The sequence below is a fragment of the Equus caballus genome, chromosome 13, assembly GCF_041296265.1.
Source record: "Equus caballus isolate H_3958 breed thoroughbred chromosome 13, TB-T2T, whole genome shotgun sequence".
NCBI lineage: Eukaryota > Metazoa > Chordata > Mammalia > Perissodactyla > Equidae > Equus > Equus caballus.
This window is the reverse complement of record NC_091696.1, coordinates 33,799,768-33,826,390: the sequence shown is the minus strand read 5'-3', so window position 1 is coordinate 33,826,390 and position 26,623 is coordinate 33,799,768. Positions and strand designations below refer to the sequence as shown.

The window sequence follows — 26,623 nt, the reverse complement described above, 5'->3', positions numbered from 1 at the left end:
GCCCTGAGCTAACATCTGTTGCCAATCTTCCTCTTTATGCCTGAGAAAGGCTGTCCCTGGTGCGAACATCTGTGCCAATCTTCCTCTATTTTGCATGTGGGACACCACCACAGCATGGCTAATGAATGGTGTATAGGTCTGTGCCCGGGATCCAAACCTGCGAACCCTGGGCTGCCGAAGCGGAGCATGTGAACTTAACCACAAAGCGACCAGGCTGGCCACAGGACATGTCTTAACAATTGATTTGTACATTTAATGAAGTGGTATTTCTTTTTTTCCCCCAAAAGAACAGGTATTAAATCAGAGGTGCATCTGATACTCAACCGCATCTTAGAAACAAGGAAGTGCAGCATTGTTACAGGTTTTCTAAATCTGTGATAAAAGCATTTGACATGTAGAAACTCAGAAAATGATAGCTGTATCTCCATATACTTGTCAAAGAGAAATAACCCTATCTACTTCACAAGACTGCAGCAAAGCCACCTGTTTTTGTAAATAAAGTTTTATTTGAACACAGCCGTGCTCATTCATTTATGGATGGTCCAGGGCTATTTTTATGCTACAACAGCACAGTTGAGTAATTGCAACAGGGACCATTTGGTTTGCAAAGCTGAAAATATTTACTCTCTGGCCCTTTACAGAAAAAGTTTGTCAACCCCGTGATAAAGTATGAGAAAGGACTAGGCCAAGGGTGGCTGTCTCCCTATTCCCAGCTCTCATTGATCTGAGGAGAAAGCCACACACATCACAGACACAAACGCCCTCAAGGTGAGAGCTGAGGCTGGGGCCCTGCCAAGAGGCACTATGGGCTGGTTATCTGACATCAACCCGCTGGTCAACAGCCCTCTGGCATGGTTACTTGGTCTTACTTAGTTCCTCCCTTTGGAGCAAAGCATTTCTTGACTGTGAAGGGTAATCATAAATTCACAGGGTTTTGACATAGTGGGACCCTCAGGAGCTGCTGAGATCACTGATCTATTTATTCCTGCACTTCACTATGCCAACAACAACTCTTAGAACTGTCTGCCACCATCTTTTCTCCCCTTAAAACACTTATTTAGGTTTCTTTTTCTTTTTTTTTCCTTTCACTGTTGGTTCCCTAAGAACAGGATGTTCTAAGATCATTCCCACTGCTGTGCTTGGGCGAATGAGGACTAAAAATATGTGTAGCGGGCTGTGACTTGGTCTATGGGTCAAGTGTATGAATCTGTGACGACTCCCATTTTGTCCCCTCAATGGTCTTTCTCTCATCCATGTTGGGGATGGGGACGGTTGCTAGGAATGTGACATAACACTGCAATATTGATTATTTTTATAGTTTTACCTTACCTGGCTCTGACCGAATCCCAGTCTAACACCAATTTAGCAAGCTGTTTTCTCTGTTTTTGGATGTTGGGAATCTCCACCTAGAAAGAAGAACACATCACATAATAAATGGGATGAGCTTTGGGATTTTGAGCTTAACATTCGAAAGTACAATATTTGTTTGCAATTTTTTTCTCTTTGGCAGAGGATTGTGTATCCTCAATTTACTCCCCTTATTTCCAAAAAGAAGTGTATGTCAAAGCCACTGATTATCGTTAAAATTAGACACAAGCAAACCCTTCACCACCCAGCCTGAACCAGTCTTGGCTCTTCCACCCTGGAGTGACAGCACCCACCTCTGCTATGCCGTACAGAGGGTCCACAATCTCTTTCTCAATGAAAACTTCATGCTGAGAGAGCTCTAGAGCCAGCTGGTTCTCAGTATCTCCACACGTCTCCAGCATCTTCCTTTAAAAACAAGACGCCCCAACAACAAGCAGGTGTTCATTAAATCAGGCACTTGATTGCCATGTTCCACCTTGTGTGTGTGTGGGTGATGTGTGTAAACAGTGAGGGCACAACTCCCTCAAGGATTAGGTTTTCAGGGCAAGTGAAAATCAAGTGTTCTCAAAAGCACCCTGAAAGTCTCTACAATCACACGTAAAGTTCATTACGTATGGTTTCATGTCTGCTAGCGGGTCCAACCCAGGCAGGGTTTCCTCCAGAGTTAACACAAGTGCTGCTTTCCTACTGGGCAGAGGAGACAGTGGGCTAACACTTAAGGGCTGTATTACATGAAACTTGTGTTTCCTTTTGATTTTCTGTGAGCATAGAGTTGATGTCCCACAGAATACATCCGCAAAGGACGCAGTTGTTCTGTCTGTGTGCCTCCCTCTCTTCTTTCTTTCTCGCCCCTCCCCCTCTAGCTCTCTGTGGGGCTCTTTTGAAATTAGACGTGTGTGGCACTGGCATGAGGTGGCCATGGGGCTGTAGTTAAGACATGATCTCTAGTGTCCAGCTGCCTGAGTGTGAATACAGGCTTTGCTATTTACAGCTCTCTGGTCTTGGGCAATTTACTACCCTCTATGATTGTGAACTTCCTCATCTATAAGTGGGATACCAGTATCACCTACCTCCCAGGTTGTTTTGAATATCGAATGAGTAATTACACGGAAAGCATGTAGGACAGTGCTAGCACAGAGCAGCACTCTGCCAATAAGGGTGTTGAAGATGACGGTATGACAAAATATAAACATGGAAACACATCCCGGCTGGAGGAACAAGAATGCCAGCATGGAGGTATGTGCCACCCTCCTCTCAGGGCCAGTGCCCCCAAGTATGGGAGCATAGACAGGACAAAGGAAGGGGAAAGAGTGGGAGGAAGCCACTATTCTTCAAAGAACAAAGGGAGAATCGTAGGACATACATCATGGCAGACCCCAGGAAATGGGCTGAAAAGCCCAAAGATCATGCCCAGCTGGGAAGCAGGGCCTACATTACCACAGGAGAAAGTAGACAGGATTAAAGGACACTGGCCTCCTGGAGAAGCAGATAGAAAGAAGGGTAAACCTCCCCACTTATAATGAAAACAGCTTTATTATTAGATTTTCAAACTGTTTATATAATACATGTCCATTGTAAAAAAAAAATCCAAATAATTCAGAAAACACACTATTTTGAGACAATACCACTGACGTTATGATGACTACCCTTCAAGGAAGGGACTCTTAAGGACTCGGAGTGACTAGTTAGAGTTTATAAATCTGCGTCAATACCTGGAACAGGGCAGGAACTGAGTTCTTTATACCCAAGCTGAGGGGATAGATATTGACCCTATCAACTGCTTTCGTTAGCAGCCCCTCGTATCATCCATCCTTGCTCCTCCTAAAAGGAAGATTCTCCAGCACCCCAGTGGCCTCAGCCCCACTTCCTCCATGGAGCCCGGGCCATTCTCCTTGTAGATGAGCCAGTGCCATCATCTCAGGGCCCCTCTGGTCACACATGGGCCATGGACACCGCCCAGCCATCTACCTCCACTGAGCCCCAGGACACCTGCTCTCTTTCTGAAAGCGGCCAACTCTTACCCTAGGAGGGAGTCTTCCAGCTGAGTTGATGCTTCTTGCATGTTCTGAGCCAGAGCTGTCAGAGGGAGTTTTTTCTGGAAGGCAGAAGACAGCGTGTTTTTTTATGATTATTGATACCCACTCTCAAATTACCAGCTTTGGATCATCACTCATTGATTTCTCCTCCAGGCAGACTGCACAGGTAAGCGACAGCCTGTGTGGAGTCAGGTGCTGGTCTCAAAGGTATGAGTTGTGGGACTTAATCTCTGTGTCAGTTTCCTCATGCCTGGAATATAGGGATGCTAACAGTGTAGGTGTCCTAGAGCTGTCTGTTGCCTGATGGAGATACCCAATGTCAAGTACCAAGCATGTGGTAAGTACTCAGTAAATGTTAGCTGTTATTGTTATTGTTGTTGTTGCTGTTACTATTGTTATTAATTAGTCAAATGCATACTATGCCCCAGGCACTGGGGACATGACACAGACATCACTCTCTGATTATCACAACAAATAAAAGCACTAAGGTGCCCAGTTTCAAAAACTTTTACTGGAATACTATTCCTAAACTGGCTCTTAATTTGGTGTAATCATAAAGATTTAGTTTTAGTTACATATCTAAAAATATCTGGGTAAACATTCAAAAAAGTGTTTTTAAGGTTTTTAAGCACAAAGCCATTCATTTTCCTATCAGAGATTAGTTTTTCAGTTGGAAATGACCATAAAGAACATCTCAGGGGCTGGCCCCGTGGCCGAGTGGTTAAGTTCACGCGCTCCGCTGCAGGCGGCCCAGTGTTTCATTGGTTCGAATCCTGGGCGTGGACATGGCACTGCTCATCAAACCACGCTGAGGCAGCGCCCCACATGCCACTAGAAGGACTCACAATGAAAAATATGCAACTATGTACTGGGGGGCTTTGGGGAGAAAAAGGAAAAAAATTTAAAAATCTTTAAAAAAAAAAAGAACATCTCAGTAATGTTCTGATTGTGCAGTCAAGGAACCTGAAGCCTGGCCAGGGACCCCGGGGAGGCAGCAGAGACAGACTCAGACCCGGTGGCCGGAGCCCAGGTCCGTGTCTTTCCACCACCAGCTGACGGCTTATCTCAGAATCTGGGTAGGAGAGGCCTGGTTAATAACAAGTGGGCTGGTTACAACCCCATCATCTGCTAACAATGCTCTCAATGCTGCAGCACCCCAGGTGATTCTGTCTTCCCAGTAGAAAGGGAACTCACGTTGCAGACACAGGGTCCCTTTGGCTGCAGCCTTGTGCTTTGACCTCAGGCATGTCACCTCCCTCTCCTGCTTCCAAAGGGCTCCATCTGACACACTTACACGCCTGTTTGCTTGTACTATATAGACAATCTCTGGAAGGCTATCACGGAACTGCTAACATGGCAGTCCTGGAGAGGAGAACGGGGAGCCTGGGGCACAGGGCTGGGAGAGACCTCACTTTATGTTCTTTGTATATTCTGGATTTTGACTACGGAAATGTATGGCCTATTCAAAACAGTACACTGAAATTGAAAAATAAATAACAAATATATTCACCTATCCCTCCTACCCACAAGTTATTCTCAAATAAATAAACAACAGGCTTTACCTGCCCCGTAGGAGACATTCCCACTTCCACATTCTAGATTCTGAAGATCTGAGAAAACAAGCTTTGACTGTTACAGAGGATAATTCACAGTTTGGTTATGCTGCCTTTCTGAGGGAATTTAAATCTAGAATAAATGCAATAATCAAAGGATATACGTTATGTGCAACCCTGGAACTCTGTGGGTCTATGGGAAAAAAATCATGGAGAGAGGTCTATTTTAACAAGTATCACCCAAGCTCCCAGCTGTAAAGGGCTTGTGGTTTCCATGCCCTGACCCCAAAGCCACAACAATCCTGTTTTCTGAGGCATGTAACTGAAGACATTCTGCTTATTTAACATGGGAGCTTATTACTGAAGACACTGTCTACTGATATCAAACACTTACACGGAGACAGCTGAGCACTTCCTAGGCATGAACAGCTTTTTAATCACCAGGGATTCATTTAAAAGGCTCTAAAGTCTTAATTTATAAAACGCATATTGAGGCAGCCCTGATGGCCTAGTAGTTTAAGGTCTGTGCGCTCTGCTTCGGTAGCCCAGGTTTGGTTCCTGGGCGTGTAACCACACCACTCATCTGTCAGTAGCCATGCTGTGGTGGCAGCTCACATAGAAGAACTAGAAGGACTTACAACTAGAATATACAACTATGTACTGGGGCTTTGGGGAGGGGGAAAAAAATGCATGCCAATTGCACAAAAAGGAAGTCATTTCAGATCTAATATGTCACACAGCATGAGCTCTGCCATGTCAATAGCTTGTGTTGAGAAGCCCACCTGCTCCATCTCTCTTCCCTCCAATTCCTCCCTCTTCACATGCATAGGAGCCTCTCGTGGGGCCACTGGAGTCTCCACAGAGCCCTCTAGACTGCCATGATTTTCTCCATATTATATGACCTCTCGTGGTCACCTATCTTCCATCATTTCCATGGTGACTCCTCTTCCCACATACAGAGTGTAGACATCCTCAGAGCCCTGTCTTTGGCACTTTTGTTGGAGTTTGGAAAAGGAAGGCTAAGGTATTAGGTTTTAGAAATGAGGGCCAGGCACCTTTGCCCCTGCGGTCTGGAATACATCCATCACCTGCCACTCTTTTCCCTCCTTCACAGCTGGGCCACCAGCTTCCTCCAGGAAGCCTTACCTGACTACCCCTCTCCTCCTCTGGTGCCCATTCATGGTCCTCCCATAATACCCTGTGCATATTTTATTTAGCATGTTGTTTTATAATTATCCATTTGCTTGTATCTCTCCCACCAGGCCATGAGCACCTTTAAGGTAAAGACTACATCTTATTCATTTTATATCTCCAACACTTGCACACAGTAGGAGTTTGGGAAATATTAGCTTAAGGTATTTGTTTTTAATGAATATATGTGACACCTTGGCTATGCCTCATAGCAGTCAAAAGGAACAGCAAGGCATAACTGTACGATGGAACATGGCCTAGAGCATGAATGGGAGGAAGGAGGAGACAGTGAGATTGATAACAGAAATGTCATCAGATTATGGAGGGCTTAAGTCACACTAAAGAGCTTGGACTTTCACCCAGCCAATGGGAACCAGCCAGTGTCGTCCCTCCACAGAGGCACTGTTGGCATTATGGGACCCTTCTTTGTGTAGAACTACTCCTCCAGGTACCGGAGAGGTGGATAGCATCTTGGTCCCCACTCTCCAAATGCCGGTAGTGTCCTCCAGTCCCATGGCAACCAAAAACGTCTCTACACATTTCCAAATATCCACAGGTGCGTCACTCTGGTCTCAGTGGAGACCCACTAAGCTAAGATTTTCATTTTAGGCAGGAGGATGACACGATAAATTTGTATTTCAGGAAGCCCACTCTGCTAATCAGATTGGAGACAGGCTGGAAAAGAAGGCAATTAGAGGCAGGAAACATAGCTCAGGAGGTGACTGCAACAGTCCAGGTGAGAAGTAATTAGGTCTTGCATTAAGATGAAGGTGGTAGAGACGGAGGGAGGTGAGGAATTCAGAAAATAATCACAGAGAGAATCATAGGACTTGCTAATCAAGCAGCTATGGGAGGGTAAAGATTAAAAAAAGGAAATATAAGATAACTTCCCAGTATCTAGCTTGCACAATAGGGTGGTTAGAATTCAAGAGTCAACACGGAAGGAAGAACTGGTTATGCACACTAAAATAGACATCTAGGGCCGGCCCAGTGGCGCAGCGGTTAAGTGTGCACATTCCGTTTCTCAGCGGCCCGGGGTTCACCTGTTCGGATCCTGGGTGCCCACATGGCACCACTTGGCACGCCATGCTGTGGCAGGCGTCCCACATATAAAGTAGAGGAAGATGGGCATGGATGTTAGCTCAGGGCCAGGCTTCCTCAGCAAAAAGAGGAGGACTGGCAGTACTTATCTCGGGGCTAATCGTCCTCAAAAAAAATAAAAATAAAAAAATAAATAAATAAAATAGACATCTAGAGGAGGAAGTTTTTTGCTTGGTTGAAGATGGTTTAGAAGTCCCTGGCATAAACACATGGGTTAGAAGCCATGAAAATAGAAGAGGTGGCCCAAGGAATGTGACTGTGTGAATAAGGAGGAAAAGGACAGAATCTTAGGAAACGATATGAAAAGGGTAGGCAGAAGAGAAGCCATGGCCAGAGAATGAGAAGGAGCAGGGGGGCAGAACCAGTGGATTGCATCTGGTTCTGACAGACGAGACCTACAGCAAGCATTCCTGGAATTCTAGGTGTATGTAAACTTCCACTCCTTTGATATATACTACTGCAGAAAACTACGTATTGTGAGAGAGAGGCATACCTTGTTGTCAAGAAGTGCCATAACTGTCTGTAGGAAATATAAAAGAAAGGTGACACATCATCTGCATACCAGTTCTTACTTTTGAAACATCTGGTGACAAACAAAACAGTATAGCAAACTGTAGTTTGCCTGTTTGCCACTGAAACTATCACCTTAATTCTATATGGGCTTCTAAAGGTTAGCATATGCTCATAAGGAACCAACTTGCAAAACCAAGGACAAAACTGCCTAAATAACAAAAGTTTCTGTGTTCTACTGGTGGTACATGGGAAGCTGGATACTCTGAAAAAATGTATCCTGGAGTAGACATTTGATTGTTCTCCTAGAGTCCATTCTTCTTCCTTTCTATACAGTGTCCTGTTTTCTCTTAGGGATCTACCTTCTTCTTGATGAAGCCTGTGAGCTGGAGGTAGGTCCACAGCCCATGCTCTGGCATGAGCCATGATTATCTTAAGCCAACCAGTATACTGCATCTCCTCACCCAATCTTAACCCCTACCCATAGGAATTAGAGCGGAATGGGAATATTCAGGAATGTGGAATGTGACTCAACACAGAACAATGCAATGGAAAGAGACTTCTACTCGCCAAGGCCTTGGAAAAAGAAGTTTTCTCATTCCATTAAGAAAAATACTGGAAGACTAAACAGTTGTTGGGTCAAGAAAGAAATCAAAGAGGAAATTAAAAAATACCTTGAGATAAATGAAAATAGAAAGACAATGGTCCAAAATGTAAGGGATGCAGCAAATGCAGTTCTAGGTGGGAAGTTTATAGCCATATAGGCTTATCCCAAGCAACAGGAAAAATCTCAAATAAACAATCTGACTTTATATTCAAAAGAACTAGAAAAAAAAGAAACAAACATGGTAGAGGGAGGAAATAATAAAGATTAGAGCAGAAATAAATGAAATAGAGATTAAAAAAATAACAGAAAGATCAATGAAACTGAGAGCTGATTCTTTGAAAAGATAAACAAAATTGATAAACCATTAGCTAGACTTTTCAAGAAAAAAAGAGAGAGGGCTCAAATAAATGAAATCAGAAATGAAAGAGAAGTTATAACAGACACCACAGAAACAAAAAGGATCATAAGAGATAATGACAAATAATTACACCGACAAATTGGACAACCAAGGAAAAAATGGATAAATTCCTAGAAACAAATAATTTTCTAAGACTAGAATCAGGAAGAAATACAAAATCTGAACAGACCGATTACTAATCATAAAATTGAATCAGTAATCAAAAAACTCCCAACAAACACAAGTCCAGGACCAGAAAGCTTCACAGGTGAATTCTACCAAACATTTAAAGAAGAATTAAGACCTATCCCTCTCTTACTATACCAAAAAACTGAAGAAGGATTGCTCCCAAACTCATTCGACAAGGCCAGCATTACCCTGATACCCCAACCAGATAAAGACATGACAAGAAAAGAAAATTATAGGTCAATATCCCTGCTGAACTTATATGCAAAAATCCTCTACAAAATATTAGCAAAACAAATTCAACAGCATATCAAAAGGATCATACGTCATGATAAACTAGGATTAATTTCAGGGATGTAAGGGTGGTTCAGTATCCACAAACCAGTCAACATGATGCATCACATGAACAAAACAAAAGGTAAAAGTCATATGATCATCTCAATAGATGTAGAAAAAGCATTTGACAAAATTCAACATCCGTTTATGATAAAAATCCTCAACAAAATGGGTATAGAGGGAAAATACTTCAACATAATAAAGGCCATATATGAAAAACCCATAGTTAACATCATACCTAATGGTGAAAAGTTAAAAGCTTTTCCTCTAAGATCAGGAACAACACAAGAATACCCATTCCCATCACTCTTATTCAACATAGGGTTGGAAGTCCTAGCTACAGCAATCAGACAAGAAAAAGAAATAAAGGCATCCAAACTGGAAAGGAAATAATAAAATAGTCACTATTTGCAGATAATGTAATATTGTACATAGAAAACCCTAAAGATGCCACCAAAACACTATTGCAACTAATAAATGAATTCAGTAAAGTTGCAGGATGCAAAATAAATATACATAGAAATCAGCTGTGTTTCTATACACTAACAAAGAACTAAGAGAAAGAGAAATTAAGAAAATAATCTAATTTAGGGCCAGCCTCAGTGGCCTAGAGGTTAAGTTTGGCACACTCCACTGTGGCAGCCCAGGTTTGGTTCCCAGGTGCGGACCTACGCCACTCATCTGTCAGTGGCCATGCTGTGGTGCTGGCTCGCATACGGAAAGAGGAAGATTGGCAGCAGATGTTAGCTTAGGGCAAATCCAATTTATACTTGTATCAAAAAAATAAAATACCTAGGAATAAATTTAACCAAGTTAACCAATAAATTTGGGGTTTTTTTTTCTGCTTTACCTCCCCGAATCCCACCAGTACATAGTTGTATATCTTAGTTGCAGGTCCTTCTAGTTGTAGCAATGTGGGACGCTGCCTCAATGTGACCTGACAAGCAGTGCCATGTCCGCGCTCAGTATCCAAACCGGTGACACCCTGGGTCGCCGCAGCAGAGCACTTGAACTTAACCATTCAGCCACGGGGCCGGCCCCAAACCAATACATTTAACCAAGTTAAATTTAACCAAGGAAGTGAAAGACCGATACACTGAAAACTATAAGACATTGATGAAAGAAACTGAAGATGACAGAAATAAGTGGAGAGATATACCGTGCTCATAAACTGGAAGAATTAATACTGTTAAAATGTCCATACTACCCAAAGTAATCTACAGATTCAATGCAGTTCCTATGAAAATACCAGTGGCATTCTTCACAGAACCAGAACAAATAAACCTAAACTTCACATGAAACACAAGAGACATTGAATAGCCAAAGCAATCTTGAGAAAGAAGAACAAAGCTGGAGCTATCACGCTTCCTGGTTTCAAACTATACTACAAAACCATAGTAATCAAAACTGTATGGTACTGACACAAAAACAGACACATACATCAATGGGACAGAGATAAGAGAGCCCAGAAATTACCTCATGCCTAGCTGGTCAATTAATATATGACAAAGGGGGCAAGAATATACAGTGGGGAAAAGACAGTCCCTTCAATAAATGGTGTTGGGAAAACTAGACAGATACATGCAAAAGAATGAAATTGGTCCATTTTCTTATACTATATACAAAAATAAACTCAAAATGGATTAAAGACTTAAATGTAAGACCTGAAACCATAAAAATCCTAGAAGAAAACAAAGGGAGTAAACTCTTTGACAACAGTCTTAGCAATATTTTTTTGGCTATGTCTCCTCAGGCAAGGGCAACAAATGCAAAATAAACAAATAAGAATTCATCAAACTAACAGCTTTGGCACAGCAAAGGAAACCATCAAGAAAACAAAAAGGTGGCCTATGGAATGGAAGAATATATTTGCAAATGATATATCTGATAAGGGGGTTAATATCCAAAATATATAAAGAACTCACACAACTCAATATCAAAAAAGACAAACAATCCGATTAAAACATTGGCTGAGGACCTCAACAGACATTTTTTCAAAAAAGACACACAGATGGCGAACAGATACAAGAAAAGGTACTCAACATCACTAATCTTCAGGGAAATGCAAACCAAAACCACAATGAGATATCACCTCACACCTGTCAGAATAACTACTATAAAGAGACAACAAGTAAGTGTTGGCGAGGATGTGGAGAAAAGGGAACCCTTGTGTACTGTTGGTGGCAATGTAAATTGGTGCAATCACTACGGAAAACAGTATGGAGGTTCCTCAAAAAATTAAAAATAGAACTACCATATAATCCACAATACCGCTTCTGGGTATTTATCTGAAGAAAACGAAAACACTAATATAAAAAGATATAGGCACCCATGTGTTCACTGCAGTGTTATTTACAACAGCCAAGATATGGAAGCAAACTAAGTGTTCTTCAGTAGATGAACAGATAAAGATGTGATAGATATGTAAAATGGAATATTAGCCATAAAAAAGAATAAAATCCTGCATTTGCAACAACATGGATGGATCTAGAGGGTATTATGCTAATTGAAATAAGCTAGACAGAGAAAGAAGAATACCGTATAATTTCACTTATATGTAGACTCAAAAATAACAAAACAAATGAACAAACAAAACAAAACAGAATCATAGATACAAAGAACAAATTGGTGGTGGCCAGAGGGAAGGGAGTCAGGGGGATCGGCAAAATAGGTAAAAAGGATTAAGAGGTACAAACTTCCAATCACAAAATAAATAAATCATGGGGATATAATGTATAGTACAATGTAGGGAATAGTCAACAATATTGTAATAACTTTATGTGATGACAGATGGAAACTAGTCTTATCAGGATGATTGCTTTGTAATGTATATAAATGTCGAATCAATATGCTGTACACCTGAAATTAATGCAATAGGGTATGTCAACTACACTTCAACAAAAAAAGAAAGAAAGAAAACTGTGGGAAGACATGCTCTGTACTCCTGCTGGACATGCACAAGGAAGCAGCCCATGGAAGGTGCTGGTAGCCAACTTACAACCATGAGAGGTAGCCATTTAGGGATAAAGCAGATAATGAAGAAGGCAGAAGGGAAAGAAGGAAAGAAACTAGATTTTTGGTTATATCATTGAAATGCTAGATGAATCCATACCTCAAGTCCATCTCAACTTCTGGATTTTTCAGTTAGTAAGCCAATAAATTCTACTTTCTAAGTCAATTTAAGAAAGGGTTTTCAGGGGGGCAGGCCCTGCGGCATAGGGGTTAAGTTTGCACACTCCGTTTTGGTGGCCCAGGGTTCACCGGTTCAGATCTCGGGCATGGACCTACGCACCACTTATCAAGCTATGCTGTGGCAGGCGTCCCACATGTAAAATAGAGGAAGATGCGCACAGATGTTAGTTCAGGGCCAGTCTTCCTCAACAAAAAGAGGAGGACTGGTGGCAGATGTTAGCTCAGAGCTAATCTTCCTCAAAAAAAAAAAAAAGATTATCAGTTTTTCACCATCAAAGCATTCATAATCGACACGTCCATTCTCTTATCAAGGACAAATGGCTCAGTGAGTCTTTAAAAGCAGTGTGAGCCTTCAGCTCAGCAATGTCTTAAGCACAAAAGAATGTTCTGGTCAGGCAGGTGTCATGAGCATGAAGGGTGACATAAGGTACAAATCTGAAGGCAAATCTGCTGATGCTGCTTGGGAGAAGCCAATTGATCAAAGGGCGAAGAGCCTCCCAGAGACACATGAACTATGGTTCTGAGTCGCATTGGATACTCACGTGTCTCCTCTCGGCATCAGTGCCATGCTGGCCCTGGAAGCATGCCATCAGGCGCTTGTGGGAATGGTGGCACACTGACCGCACCGTGTCCAGGCGCCGCTCGATCTGACAAAACAGAGACAAATGAGCCATTTGCAGGGCTTAAGAACAAACTCAGCATCTTTCTGATGTAGTGTTTGCTTGTAGGCAGGAAAAGCATCCTATAGTTTAATTTCTTACCGCTTGGGTGTAAATGGAAATGGCCCCCATTCACCTACACCAGGTTTCTTACTATGGACATTCTGAGCCAGATTATTCTGGGTTGTGGGGAGCTGTCCTGCACATTGTGGTATGTTTAGCATCATCTTTGGCCTCTATCTGCTAGGAGCCATTAGCACCCCACTCCCTCCATTGTGACTATCAAAAACATTCTCCAGTATCAATTGATATTGTCAGATATCCCCCCAGAGACCAAAAGCGTCCCTGGTTGGAAACCACCGACCTCCCTGACACCCAGGGTTTTAGATCCCTTAAAGGCTGACTGTATGTGCAGGGAGAGGGGACAGTTCCGACTAAAACTTGCTATCAGAAAGAGGGGTGGCTGTCGAGCTGCACACTCCAGCACCAGCAAAGGCCTGCGTCCAATCTGCAGAACTGCAAATGAACATCCTCAGCCCAGACCCACACCCACAGCCAAGTGGGAAAACCCACAGGGGCTTTCAGACGCTCTCTCCTGCACATAGCCATGAAGCCTTCCCCGCAAAGTACATCAGACAGAGTCAGAGTAAATGATCCACAACCTACATGGAACACTACTGCTTTTAAAATTATTCCTTACTAGGCTTGGGGTGGTTTTTGTTTTTCCTTTTTCTTTTCTTTTTTTTTTAAATAAACCTTTAAAGCAGAATGGACAGCCAGCAGTAGGAAACACTGACTTAGGGGACCCATGCATCATGATTAGCTTCCCAAAATATTATTGCTGGGATATGGCTGTTTATGGCAAAGAGAGCTGCTTTTTACAGTAAGGAATGCCAAAAATGTGTGTCCTGATGACTCACTGAGAATGAGAGCAGTGCCTTAAGGAAGCTTTCTATTTTAAAGGGAAATCAACAAATTCAAGGCAGAATACATTTTTACCCCAAAACATTTTACGGAATAGAATGGTGTGTGGCTCTTTCTCAAAGGCCCTCAGTGCACCAGCAGCTCTCCTTTATATCCAAGCCCCGGCCACTAGGGCCCTGATCTGACAGGCAAGTTTATATTTAGGAGGAGAGGCCACATCACCTTCTCTAAATCGCGTAACGACCACATTTGAAAACACTGGAGGGGCAGCCCTGTGGCCAAGTGGTTAAGTTGGCACGCTCTGCTTCAGCCGCCCAGGGTTTCGCTGGTTCGCATCCTGGGCGCGGACCTAGCACCATTCATCAGGCCACGCTGAGGCGGCCTCCCACATGCCACAACTAGAAGGACCCACAACTAAAATGTACAACTATGTACTGGGGGTCTTTGGGGAGAAGAAGGAAAAATAAAAAATAAATAAAAATCTTTAAAAAAAAAAAAAGAAAAAGAAACACTAGAAAACTGATATACATTCTTCCTTTGCCACAAAAGCAGGGGGGAACAACCCCAAAAAACTCCATTTCATACTGATTCCAATTTCCACTAGAATGTAAAGTTGCAGGAACAGGTGCCTTGGTCTGTTCTGTCCACTGATTTATCCCAAGTGCCTGGAACGCTGTCTGGCAGCTGAATGGAAGATGCTCACTTAATATTTGTTGAAAGGACAAGTATATATGAGTCCCTGTGCACGTATTAGACAAACAACAGTAAGTAAATTGTGGTTCCCCCCTCCAGGGATTCACAGCCTCCTGGAGAAAGTGCATACAAGCAAAATCAACAGGCACCCTCCTGAACTGCTCTCTTAGAGATCTAAGAAAAGAGGTGGGAGGACACAGCACAAGTTAAGGGAAGTTTCACACCAGAACATACCAGAAACAAAATCATGTCTTGTAATCCATTCCCAGTGCTTTCCATGTTGAACTCCTTCAACCCTCCCAACAACCCTGGGGGCGGACACTGCTACTACCTTCATTCTAGAGAAGTGGAAACTGAGGCACAGGGAGGTTAAGAGTAAGTTCCTGAGGCCACACAGCCAGTCAGGGGCAGACCTGGGATTCCAATCCATGTAGTTGGGCACCCAACTCCACACTTTTAACCATGACTCTCTTTCTTTATAGTTCAAACAACAAAATCAGAAGGGAAAACAGCAGTCCCAGCGACGGCAGACACGGGGTAAGTATCTGTGTTAGAAAACAGGAGTTCCTAGAAACTGGCAAACTCTTCAGGCCCCACTGGATGTTTGGGCAAAGTGAGAAGAACGGACAGTTGCCAGTTGAGTTGACACACTCCAATGGCCTGTAAGGTCCCCTGGCCTTATCTTAGAGCATCAAGGATTAAATCAGATAATGTCCATTACTGATATGGGATGTAGGAGGGAGGTAATGACATGAAAACCTAGTTTAGTAAAAGCTTAACTGGACCAAAAAGTATTTCTGAAAGTCTGAAAATGAATTTGAAATATATGATAAAAAACGAGGAAGTACTGTTAAGAATGTGATTCTTAAATAAATCTTTAAAAATACTTCAACTCCTTAATAAAACCTTTTAGTCCTAAAAAAAAGAAAAAAGTGCTCTTAAAATATTCTACCCACAGAAGGCTGTCATAATTGAGAAGGATGTTTCGGCATGGTGTGGTGGAGGCAGCGTTTTTCTCAATTATGCCAACGCCTTCTCTCCATGAGAAGAGACAGAAAGTCACTTGGGAGCATATCTTTCTTTGGTCTTCAGGAACTCAGGAACTCAATGGAGTGGACCTGCCGTAGGTTATGGAAATGAGAGGCAAGACAGGCGAGGAGACTTGATAGAAACCTCTGTGGAAAAAAAAAAAAAGAAAAGAAAAAGAAACCTCTGTGCAGAAGAGGTTCCATCCTTCCCTAAGTATTCTGGTGCGGGTGGGGATTGAGTGGGGCTGGGGAAAGTCATGTGTATAAAGGGTCCACTGCCTCCTGGAAGAAACTCCCAGCCCCAAAGTTAGGGAAATCTGTTGAGAGATGGAGTGGAGAGGCCCTGGGTAAGGTCTCTGGTGGGAAACGCCCCTCCCTACAGAGAAGAAAGAAAGTCAGCCTGATGATGTGAGGCCACCCTAAAGCCTCTGGGTGGTTCTGAGAGATCTGGCCATTGTCTCTGAGACTCTGATTCCCTCAGGACCCAACTCAGGCCAGTGTTGGGGAATAACAGTGAGAGAGGGAGCAAGAAGTCAAAACTCTAGGTTCCAGCCAGCGGGGTCCTCTGCTGCAGCTGGCAGGGCCTGTCTCATCAAGGGCACCGCCAGAACGGTGAACTAGAGTCCCCCAGCCTGCCCAGCACCTATGACCAGGCCACACCGCCAGCCCCGCCTCCATCCCCACCCTCACCCCTGGCCCTTGAAAACAAGACTACCCCATTTGAGCTTCACAATATGACACCAAAGTTTCAGATCCCTTTCTATCACGGTGCAACTCCACTGCTTTTCCTTCTGCTCAAAACCGTGCTAAATAATTTTATTCTCTTTCAGGTAAAAAAAACATAAGCTTCAGTTCTCATCTACAGGTTTTGGGTTTTTTTCCTTTAAACAGAGCACTTCAAAAAGATTCTATTTTGTTACCTGTAACAGATCTTCACTGAGCACTTCTGTTTTCTCAGCTCTGTGGGAAAAATTAAAAATTCAGAGTTAAAAATCCAGAAATGAAAAGCCACTCATGAAATTTAATAACTATTATCCTGGAGTTTAAAACAAAACAGGCAGAAATGGGGCTGGCCCCGTGGCCGAGTGGTTAAGTTCACGCACTCTGTTGAAGGCGGCCCAGTGTTTCGTTGGTTCGAATCCTGGGCGCAGACATGGCACTGCTCATCAAGCCACGCTGAGGCAGTGTCCCACATGCCACAACTAGAAGGACCCACAACGAAGAATATACAACTATGTACCGGGGGGCTTTGGGAAGAAAAAGGAAAAAATAAAATCTTTAAAACAAAACAGGCAGAAATGAATGATAACAAGGGGAGAAATTGTACCAATTTTTACATTAGAGGGCAACTTAAGCAAAACCAAAGAAAAACAAACAAAAGTTTGCAGAGAATAGCAATCCAACATCAGAACAAATGGTCTAGATCAAACTTGGGTATGCACACAATCCCCCACAGGGGTTAGCGGGTTCACTGATTTAAGCTGCCATTTTTCAGGTCTCATCTCAAGAGTTTCTAATTCGGTAGGTCAGCAACAAGATCCTGCATTTTTAACAAGCCCCTCCCAGCCCAGAAATCCACAGCAAGAGGCCTACAGACCACACTTGGAGAAAAGTCTGCTCTGGAGAAAATTAAACTTCAGGTCTTAAAATCATCATTTCTGAGTTTCATAGTCTTATTGAAAGAAGTTTGTCAGAAATCCAGAAATACTATGCAATGATTCACACACAATAAAAATAATTGAGTATTCCCTTCTTCAGATAGCTCATCTTTATAAAGAAACAAAGTATTTTCACAACTTTCCCTTATCTATGCTTTAGAACTGCTGTTAACTTCACTGACCTTTCCAGAAAACCGACATGATGGCCAGCAATCAGCTGAGGAGCATTCAGAGCTGCTGGAGTCTCAGTTGCCAGATCACAATAATTTTTTAAGAAGACTTTTCTCTGCAGTTCAAAAGGGCAGCATCATTGATATACATCACACCCAGAATTACTACAAAGTGCCATTTTGGACTTCTGGTTCAAATAGTGATTTAAGCCAAGTCATTTAACAGGCCTACCAAATTCCCATGGAAATGAACAAGGACATTTTTACAGGAAAAAGAAAGTCTGTTTCAGCTCTTAACATTGCAGGGGGCAGGAGGTGCGGGAAGGCCATCAATGAACCAGATATTATGAAGCCTTTTCATTAGATACACTGCAGAATGGAAGGTTGAATGATCTTGCCCATGAACCAATGCAAAAGAAAGAAAAGCTGTTTGGCAAGAAAGTGGATGGGAACCCCTAGAATGACCTCAAAACCCTGATAAAGCTCAGAGCAACAGTAGCTGCAACAAGGATGATGGTGCACACCTCCAGCCTGTGCTTGGGCATTGGCATGTCAAGGAAAACCTAGGCATTACCACACAGAACTCCAGTACCAGTTGTCACAGCAGTGCCCCAGTCAACCTGGAGATGCCTATAGTCGTGGCTCACTCATTGTTTTCTGCAGGAAGCTGAAATTCTGACCTGACTCAAGTACCTCCCAGGTCCACAAGAGCAGAGCCTAAAGATGAAGTCAAGGTCCAAGCTTCCAGAAGAGGCCCACTCTCAACTGTATGAACAAGTTCTGTAAGCAGCAGGCCGAAATATGCCATCCCAGCCCTGACTGGCATGCATGGTGCCAGGCATTGCTGAAGTGCCAAACACAGGTAGTCATTCCAGTTAGGGAAGTGGAGCAGGGCCCCAGCTCATCATGAGCTCAAGCAACTGCCTCAAAAAGAGCCCTGACAGTTGGCCTAGCAGGGACATACACGGCATGAGACTGCCATAGCTTCACCATTGCTCCCTCTCACCAATAGCCTCACCCCTCCTCCAGCGAGATAACACACTGGGTTGTGTAGTTTTCACCTCGTCTTCTCTGGCCAGGACCTAAAGATCTGGACAGGACCCTGAACACCTCTGAGAGATCTCCAGAATCTCCCTCTGTACTTGTAAGTATACACAGAGGAAAGTCCCAAGGCCTTAAAATATTCACAAGTTCAAAAAAAAAAAAAAAGATTCAGAGCAAATACGTCCTCTAATGAAACAAAATTATTTTAAAATAGAAGAAAAAGAAAATTTAGTTTAAAATCCCAATGTGGGCTAATAGCAGGTGTGAAAGAGTTAGTCACAGCTCAGTGGCACAGGGGAACAAACTATGTGCATCTTTTCTCAGCATCTTGTTCAGCAACCTCACACTGGTAACTTGAAATGAGAAATCAAATACAATACAAACAATTGCAAACAATACAAATCAGGGCTTATTCTTTTCCTTCTTTTTTTTTTTTTTTTTTCAGAGAGTCAGTTATATGAGCACAGCACTGCCACAGCCACAAAGAAAATAAAGCAAATCTAAATTTTTTTTTAAAAAGCAAGAATTAACTAGAGAAAAAACAAAAAGTCCATTGGAAGGACAGTCATAGTGCACTCCCCTGTTCAGCTGCAAATAACTGATTGGATATAATAATATAAATATCAAAAGCAATATAGCCAAAACCTGTAATATAACTGTGTTAAAAGGATGAGGGCGCAGAACCGGAGAGGAAGGTCACACAAGAGCCCTAAACCCACAATGATCGTAAGAGGAAATCAATAAATACCACCTACACTTGATCACCTGAAGGATAGCAGTTTACACACGTTATTTATAAATCTGGATATGAGTAACTGCCAAAATAAACAGCTAAAATGTGAAAGTGGTTGCCTCTTCAGTTGGGAAATCTCACCTGGGAAGGTGGGGTGAGTAGACAAAGAACCCACTGTACCTCCTGTTAAGCCTTTTACTATTATTTGACTTCTGGATCTACATGTATTCACAGTTGTACATTTTAAAAAATAGTATGTTGGTTACATTTTTAAGTAACATACTTGAGATGGTTTCGAGTGATACATAACTCTAAGGCAATGGGCCCAACTGTCAGTCTGGACAAAAGTACCCAGAATACACAGAGCAACCAAAACAGAAGGCAAATCAGTACATTTATTGTCCTCTTTTCAAATGAACAACTGGACCCTTTGCTTTAAATTTAGAGACACTTTACCTAAAAAGGTATCTGTAGGCTGAAAAACACACAGAACATATTATATGAAGATGTTAACAGACAGTTTAAAATAAGTTTACCCCACGCTTCCTGCCTTTGTGGACACTCTGTATATTATGCTGATAAATTTCATTTGAGAAAGATATCCAATGCATTTTCTTAACCATATTTTAGGGTTCACTGAAATTATTAAAAATTACCTAAAATCAGGAGAGATTACTTTCCCCCCAGCTTTACTGAGGTATAATTGACAAATAAAATGCTATATATTGAAATTATACAATGTGATGACTTGATTTACATATACATTGTGAAATTATTACCATAGTCAGGTTAATGAACACGTCCACCACCTCGTACAGTTACCTTTTTTTGTTATAGTTGTTGTGTGAATGCTTAAGATCACAGTAACTCCTCCTAGTGAGTTTCAACTATGTAGCACAGTTGGTAACCGTAGTCACCATATTGCTCACTATATCCCTAGAGTTTCCCCATCGTAACTGAAGGCTTCCACTCTTTGACTAGCATCCCCCCATGCCCCCATCCCCTAGTTCCTGATAATCATCAGTCTACTCTCTGTTTCTAGGAATTCACTTTTTTTTTTAACAGATTCCACATATAAGTGAGATCACACAGTATCTGTCTTTCTGTCTGGCTTATTTCACTTACTATAACGTCCTCCAGGTTCACCCATGTTGGTGCAAATGGCAGGATTCCCTTCTTTCTCACTGCTGAATAATATTCCTGTGTGTGTGTGTGTGTGTGTACACCTTCTTTATCCATTCATCTGTTACAAGACACTTAGGTTGCTTTCATATCCTGGCTATTGTGAATAATGCTGCAATTAACAGGGGAGCGCACATATCTCTTTGAGACACTGACTTCATTTCCTTTGGATATATACCCAGAAGTGACACTGCTGGATCATAAGGTTAGTTCTATTTTTAACTTTTTGAGGAACTTCCATACTATTTTCCATAATGGCTGTACCAATTTATACCACCAACAGTGTAAAAGGGTTCCAATCTCTCCATATTCTCGCTGACATTGGTTATTGCTTGTCTTTTTGATAATAGACATCCTAACAGGTGTGAGGTGATATCTCATTTGGTTTTCATTTGCACTTCCCTGATGAGTAGTGATGTTCAGCACCTTTTCATATACCTGTTGGCCATTTGTAGGTTTTCTTTGGAAAAACATCTATTTAGGTCCTTTGCCCTTTTTTTTTGAGGAAGATTAGCCCTGAGCTAACATCTGCTGCCAATTCTCTTCTTTTTGCTGAGGAAGACTGGCCCTGAGCTAACATCCGTGCCCATCTTCCTCTACTCTGTATGTGGGACACCTACCACACCATGGCTTGCCAGGCGGTGCCATGTCCGCACCCGGGATCCGAACTGGTGAACCCCGGGCTGCCGAAGTGGAACCTGCACACTTAACCACTGAGACACCGGGCCAGCCCCCCTTTACCCATTTTTAAATTGGATTATTTGGGGTTTTGCTATTGCATTATATGAGTTCCAAATATATTTTGGATATTAACCCCTTATCAGATATATGGTTTGTAAATAATTTCTCCTATTCCGTAAGCTGCCTTTTAATTTTGTTGATTGATTCCTTAGCTGTGCGGAAGCTTTCTTGTTTGACGTAGTCCCACTCGTTCATTTTTGCATTTGTTCCCAGTGCTTTTGGTGTCATATTCATGAAATCATTGCTAAGACCAACGTTAAAGAGCTTTTCCCTTTTCCTACCAGGACTTTTACAGTTTCAGGTCTTACATTGAGTAGTATGGACATTTTAACAATATTAATTCTTCCAATCCATGAATATGAGATATCTAGGAAAAATTACTTTTAAGCAATCATGATCGCAGAATGTAATCTACAAATTGGGGTGACTACCTCACAGAAAGATTCCCGCTTGGCCTGTGCTACGCCCAGCTTCACGTTAGGGAACCACCTCCTCCAGGGTGTGGTCCAAATGACCTGATCTCCCTCTTCACCGCACTGGTCCAAGGATCAGCTGAACTGCAGCTACGCTGAACTGTCTGGGAGTGTTCGTCTTTACCAGAGACGTGGAATTTTTACCAAAGGAAAGTGCAGCACTTATTCAGAATACTGGCCAAGGTGCCCACTGAAGGGCATTTACATTAGCCAAAGAAACTTGGTTTTTACTGAGATGCATGAACTTTGATCAGTTTCTGTTAATTCATCAATAAAGCAAAGGGAGAGGGAGCAACATATTGAATTTATTAAGACATGTAAAGACAAAGTGATCCAATAATAAAAATAATACTTGTTAAATCAGATTGTTTTAAATCAAACATTTTGCTGCACAGACCTAAACTTTTTGTATATGGGAGTTTTTTTTGCTTTGTCAGAGCCTTCCTTGTATCCAACATTCGGTGCTTGAAAACACACTTGAAAGTTTCCTGTCTGTAACTGGAAAAACAATATGAAGCGGGAAGGCACTTCCTGCTCACCATTTTACTCTGGGTTTGTTTTTTCCTATGCAAGCCACTGCGCCACTTCACTAGGCAATCAAGCAAGGCTTATGTAGGTAGGATTCTTAATTTATTTCTCACTTTTTGGTCCAGGATAAGATTTCTTCCTCCTAATTCCCAAATCCTAAAAGCAGCAGTGTTGCGCAGGCCTTGATGAGTTCACCTTTCCCTTGACTGGTTGTGGGAATGTCCAACCTTTTACTCATGGTGAACAGGAAGTCTCACTCAGCCTATGACCAGGCCAGGAGAAAACAGAAACGTTCCCAATCTGAAGGAGTTCATCTCACCAAAAAGACAGAAATGCTCCTACTAGTAGACAGAGTCAAGGAAAATTTCCAGTTGTCCTGACAATTTCCATCTCTAATCATGGACTGATTTCTGTAGGAGTTCCTGCCATCACTACACCGAAATGCAAAACGCCCCTATTGTGAACTGTCATTCTGTTTTCTAGGTACTGACTACTGCATTCAGGGACACACATCTTCAGAAAGCATGTGGTATGGGAGCCATGGAAATCAATGCTCAAGTCCACACCTTCAGTGCTTGCTGGGATCCTCCAAGCACGGAGCATTACTGACCTCATCCCTGCTAGAGAGAGAACTCCACGGGGACACAGACCAAGTCCACCTTACCCATCACTCCTCATCCAGCACTAGCTTAGCACCTGCCTGCCACACAGGAGGTGCTGAATAAATAGACATTGAATGAATGAATGAAAAAGGAAATGACTGTCACAATGATAGAGACAGCTTTGACAAAAAAAAAAAAAAACTTTCCACATTTCAAAAGAGGTAGCAAGAAAAAAATTCACTAACAGTAGCAGCCATAAATGTGTAGAATTGCCTACCACAGCAAAATCCACATGACTGAAATTAAAACGTGGTATTGCCTTCGAAAGTTAATCTTATGGCCAGGGGTCAGCAAACTAGGGCCTGCTGGCAAATCCAGCTCACCACCTATTTTTGTATGGCCAGCAAGCTAAGAACAGTTATTTCAAAATGGTCGGAAAAAATCAAAAGAGGAATAAATAATATTTTAGAACACATGAATGTATACGAAATTCAAATTTCAGTGTGCACAAATAAAGCTTTCTTGCAGCACAGCCAGGCTGATTTGTCCCTGTATTACCTATGGCTGCTTTCACACTACGACAGCAGAGTTGAGTTGTTGCGACAGAGACTGTATGGTTTGCAGAGCTCAAAATATTTCCTATCTGGTCGTTTACAGAAAAAGTTTGCCAACCCTGGGTCTACCCAAGGGCTTCTCACAAGGTGTGGTGCCAACTTCACCAGCAGGCTTTTCAGAATCACTTTGAGGACTGGGATGTAAGACTGGTCTGGAGGTGTATTTTCTCTTCCTAGACATTCTGCCTCATGTTCGAGAAGCAGCTGCCAAAATGAATGGGGGTGGCTGACTCTGACATTATAGTCCAAATGTGCAGGCACAGCCCTGTGCGAGTGACAGAGAAAAATCAGAACTCATGTCTCTCCTCCACCTGCGCATTTCTCCCACCCACATCCTCAAAATCCACTGAAATATTCTAACTATTGTTCTCTTTCTGATCCCTACTAGTAAACATATTTCAGCACAAGATCTAGATGAATACAATTCTCTATGTCAGGCATCAACACACTTTTTCTGGAAGGGCCAAATAATAAATATTTTAGGCTTGCAGGCCACACCATCTCTGCTGCAATGACTCAGCTTTGCCGCTGCAGCCCCAAAGCAGCCAAAGACAACACGTAAAGGAATGAACCTGGCTACATTCCAATAAAACTTTATTTATGGACACTGAAATCTGAACTCACAGAATTTTCCTATGTCACGAAATACCATCCTTGATTTTTTTTCAACCATTTAAAAATGCAAAAACCATTCTGAGCATACTGTGACTGGCCTTGGCCCTCAGGCCATAGTTTGCGGACCTTTGATCTATGTACATGTTAAATACAGTTTCCCATGAAGCTCCAATCTGTTTTAATCACTTCCAAATTCTTACTTTGGAGGGGGGTTTCTGTGCTTTCCCAACTTGCATTTCCAAAGTCGAGAGACACTGGCTTTTCCAGACTCCACTAGATTGTTTCTCTTCAATCCTTTCAGCCATTCTGTGGCCTTGAGAACAGGAGCTCATCTTTCTACCACCAAGTACACTCTCTACCCAGGGATGGCAAATATGTACGTGGCCAGGGAGCCAATACTATCATGAAACATGAATGGCTCCCTGTCGCCCCCAGGATCACAGTGCTGTTCTTTTTTCATTTACAAATTCACGCACAAGACCATACTTTTGTTGGTTTTTTACTTATACATTCACTTTGATATACCAATTAAAATGAAAAAAAGAAATGGGACATGGAGAGAATTTTTAAAAAACTGATTTTAAATTCTAGTTACCTCCAAATATTTAAATGCTTCTTTGATGAGTAAGATAAACCACAATAAACTATGACCAATCTCAATACTGTACACAGGGCAACAAACCACATGGTCACTCCAGGCATGGGAATTAATATTCGCAGTAAATTACAGTAGCCAGAGCAGAGCTAAGTGGTGTATTTCATTCCGCTGGGAACTAGATTTTGTGCAACACTGGGATCTCCTGTTACGAGTGTTTACAAAATCCACTTGAGCCTTTGTGCTGAGTTTGGACACATTCACTTCACTTCACAGTGAGCCAGGGAACTAGTGAGTGAGTTTTTCCTGTTTTATCTCATTAGATTAGCTGTCTTCTGAAATTTCTCCGAGGGAATCTGAAATCTGCTTAATTGGACTTTAAAAATAAAGGAACTCTCTGACACTTTACAAGTGAAACAATGGTTACACATTCTACAAAGTACTTTAAAAAGTTTTAAAAAGAGTTTACAGACCCTAAAGGGATAGTATGGGAAAAGAAAAAAAAAAGTATCCCCCTTCATAACACTGAAAAGAAAAAGGATATTTATCAGGGGCAAAACAATCAAATAGAAAATATTTTGGTAATGGTATGGGTGAAATACACCTAAAAGTTCTATACTCTGAATTATTTCCCCAAATGACAGAATTTCACCCACATGTTTACAGCTTACCTAAGATAAGTAACAGTTATTTTTCACTTTAAACAATAATAACAAAACCCTCATCAATCTTAACTCAGCCTCCGTAACATTCTTTGAATGCCAATCAATGACTAAGATGAATTGTTATAGTTTAACATAAATTGAACTGTTTTATCATTTTCCTACACATGTAAGCTTATCCCCTACATTGTTGTTGGGTCAGTTGGCGGTGTTCCCCTCTGGCACACGAAATGGAACCTATTTGCTATCCCTGCTGTAACCCCATGCTAAGTCTAAAAGCTCCACCAAGGATTGCTGCTTATGGCAAAGTCGGCGAAGTCAGAAGAACACTTCACTGCCACCAGCACACCTTGCAACTGCCCTCAGTGGACTCTCAGGGGACCTCCCAGGCCCTCCCTCTCCAGCCAGCTCTAGCCATTTATGGTACCTGCTTGGACCTGGAGGCAGCTGTCTGAGATTTCAAAACTGATTCAAGCAGGCAAAAGTACGCGAGAAATATTTTCCAAAGTATCACAATGTGGACAGTTAATGTGGAGCTAAGAACTATGGGAGAAGACACAGGAGGAGGGGTTCAGTTTATTGCCATGGCAACGTAAGACTCCAAAAGAAGATAAAAAGCCACACAAAAAGTTTAAAGCAAAAGTGCCCAAGGCAAGGCCACACAAAGTCAAGGGCTGGGCTCTGACTCAGTGCTGTGGCCGCTGGCGGGAGCATTCCGCGTCTGAAGACAGGTTGTTCAGGCTCTCTTCCAATGCTTCTTCCTCAGTCAGCACATTTGGACTTTGAAAAGCACGTTCCCATAGAATGCAGGTTATAAATGATCATAAGGTCTCGGTCAAGCTTACAAGGACTCATTTTGCTTACAACTTATCTAAAAGACAGCCCTAGTAGGCACCTAGGAATTTTTCTGAGCCACTCTGAACCCAGGGAACAGGAGTAAAAAACAATCTAGGAGATAACAGTGGTTCTCAACTGTGGCTACACATTACAATCCAGCAGGCTTTAAAAATGATACAGATGATGCCGTTTATGTGAAATAGCCAGAAAAAGCAAAGCTATAGAAGCAGAAAGTAGATTAGTGGTTAGCCCAGGGTAAGAGTGGGCATGGGGATTAACCATAAAGGGGTACAAGGGATCTTATTGGGGTGATGAAACCGTTCTAAAAATTGGATTGTGGTGATGGTTACATGACTCTGTAAATTTACTAAAACTCTTTGAACTGTAC

At 42.2% G+C, this 26,623-nt stretch overlaps 1 protein-coding gene across 18 annotated transcripts in view; it reads right to left on the bottom strand.

Moving 5' to 3' along the window:
* Positions 1 to 26,623, bottom strand: part of ARHGAP17 (Rho GTPase activating protein 17) — a 90,867-nt gene that overhangs the window by 42,713 nt on the left and 21,531 nt on the right. For 12 of the 18 annotated variants that reach the window (XR_011424704.1, XR_011424706.1, XM_070232059.1 and 9 more), the window contains exons 2-6: positions 16,702 to 16,741; positions 13,020 to 13,124; positions 3,390 to 3,463; positions 1,662 to 1,773; positions 1,330 to 1,406 (exon numbers count right to left, since the gene is read on the bottom strand). Coding sequence is in view for 16 of the 18 variants with exons in the window: in XM_070232059.1 (XP_070088160.1) it covers positions 1,330 to 1,406; positions 1,662 to 1,773; positions 3,390 to 3,463; positions 13,020 to 13,124; positions 16,702 to 16,741 (408 nt within the window). In the remaining 2 variants the exon portion in view is untranslated. Of the gene's footprint in view, positions 1 to 1,329; positions 1,407 to 1,661; positions 1,774 to 3,389; positions 3,464 to 13,019; positions 13,125 to 15,709; positions 15,929 to 16,701; positions 16,742 to 26,623 lie in introns of all 18 variants that reach the window. The other 6 variants (XM_070232063.1, XM_070232067.1, XM_070232064.1 and 3 more) reach the window with 1 other exon arrangement.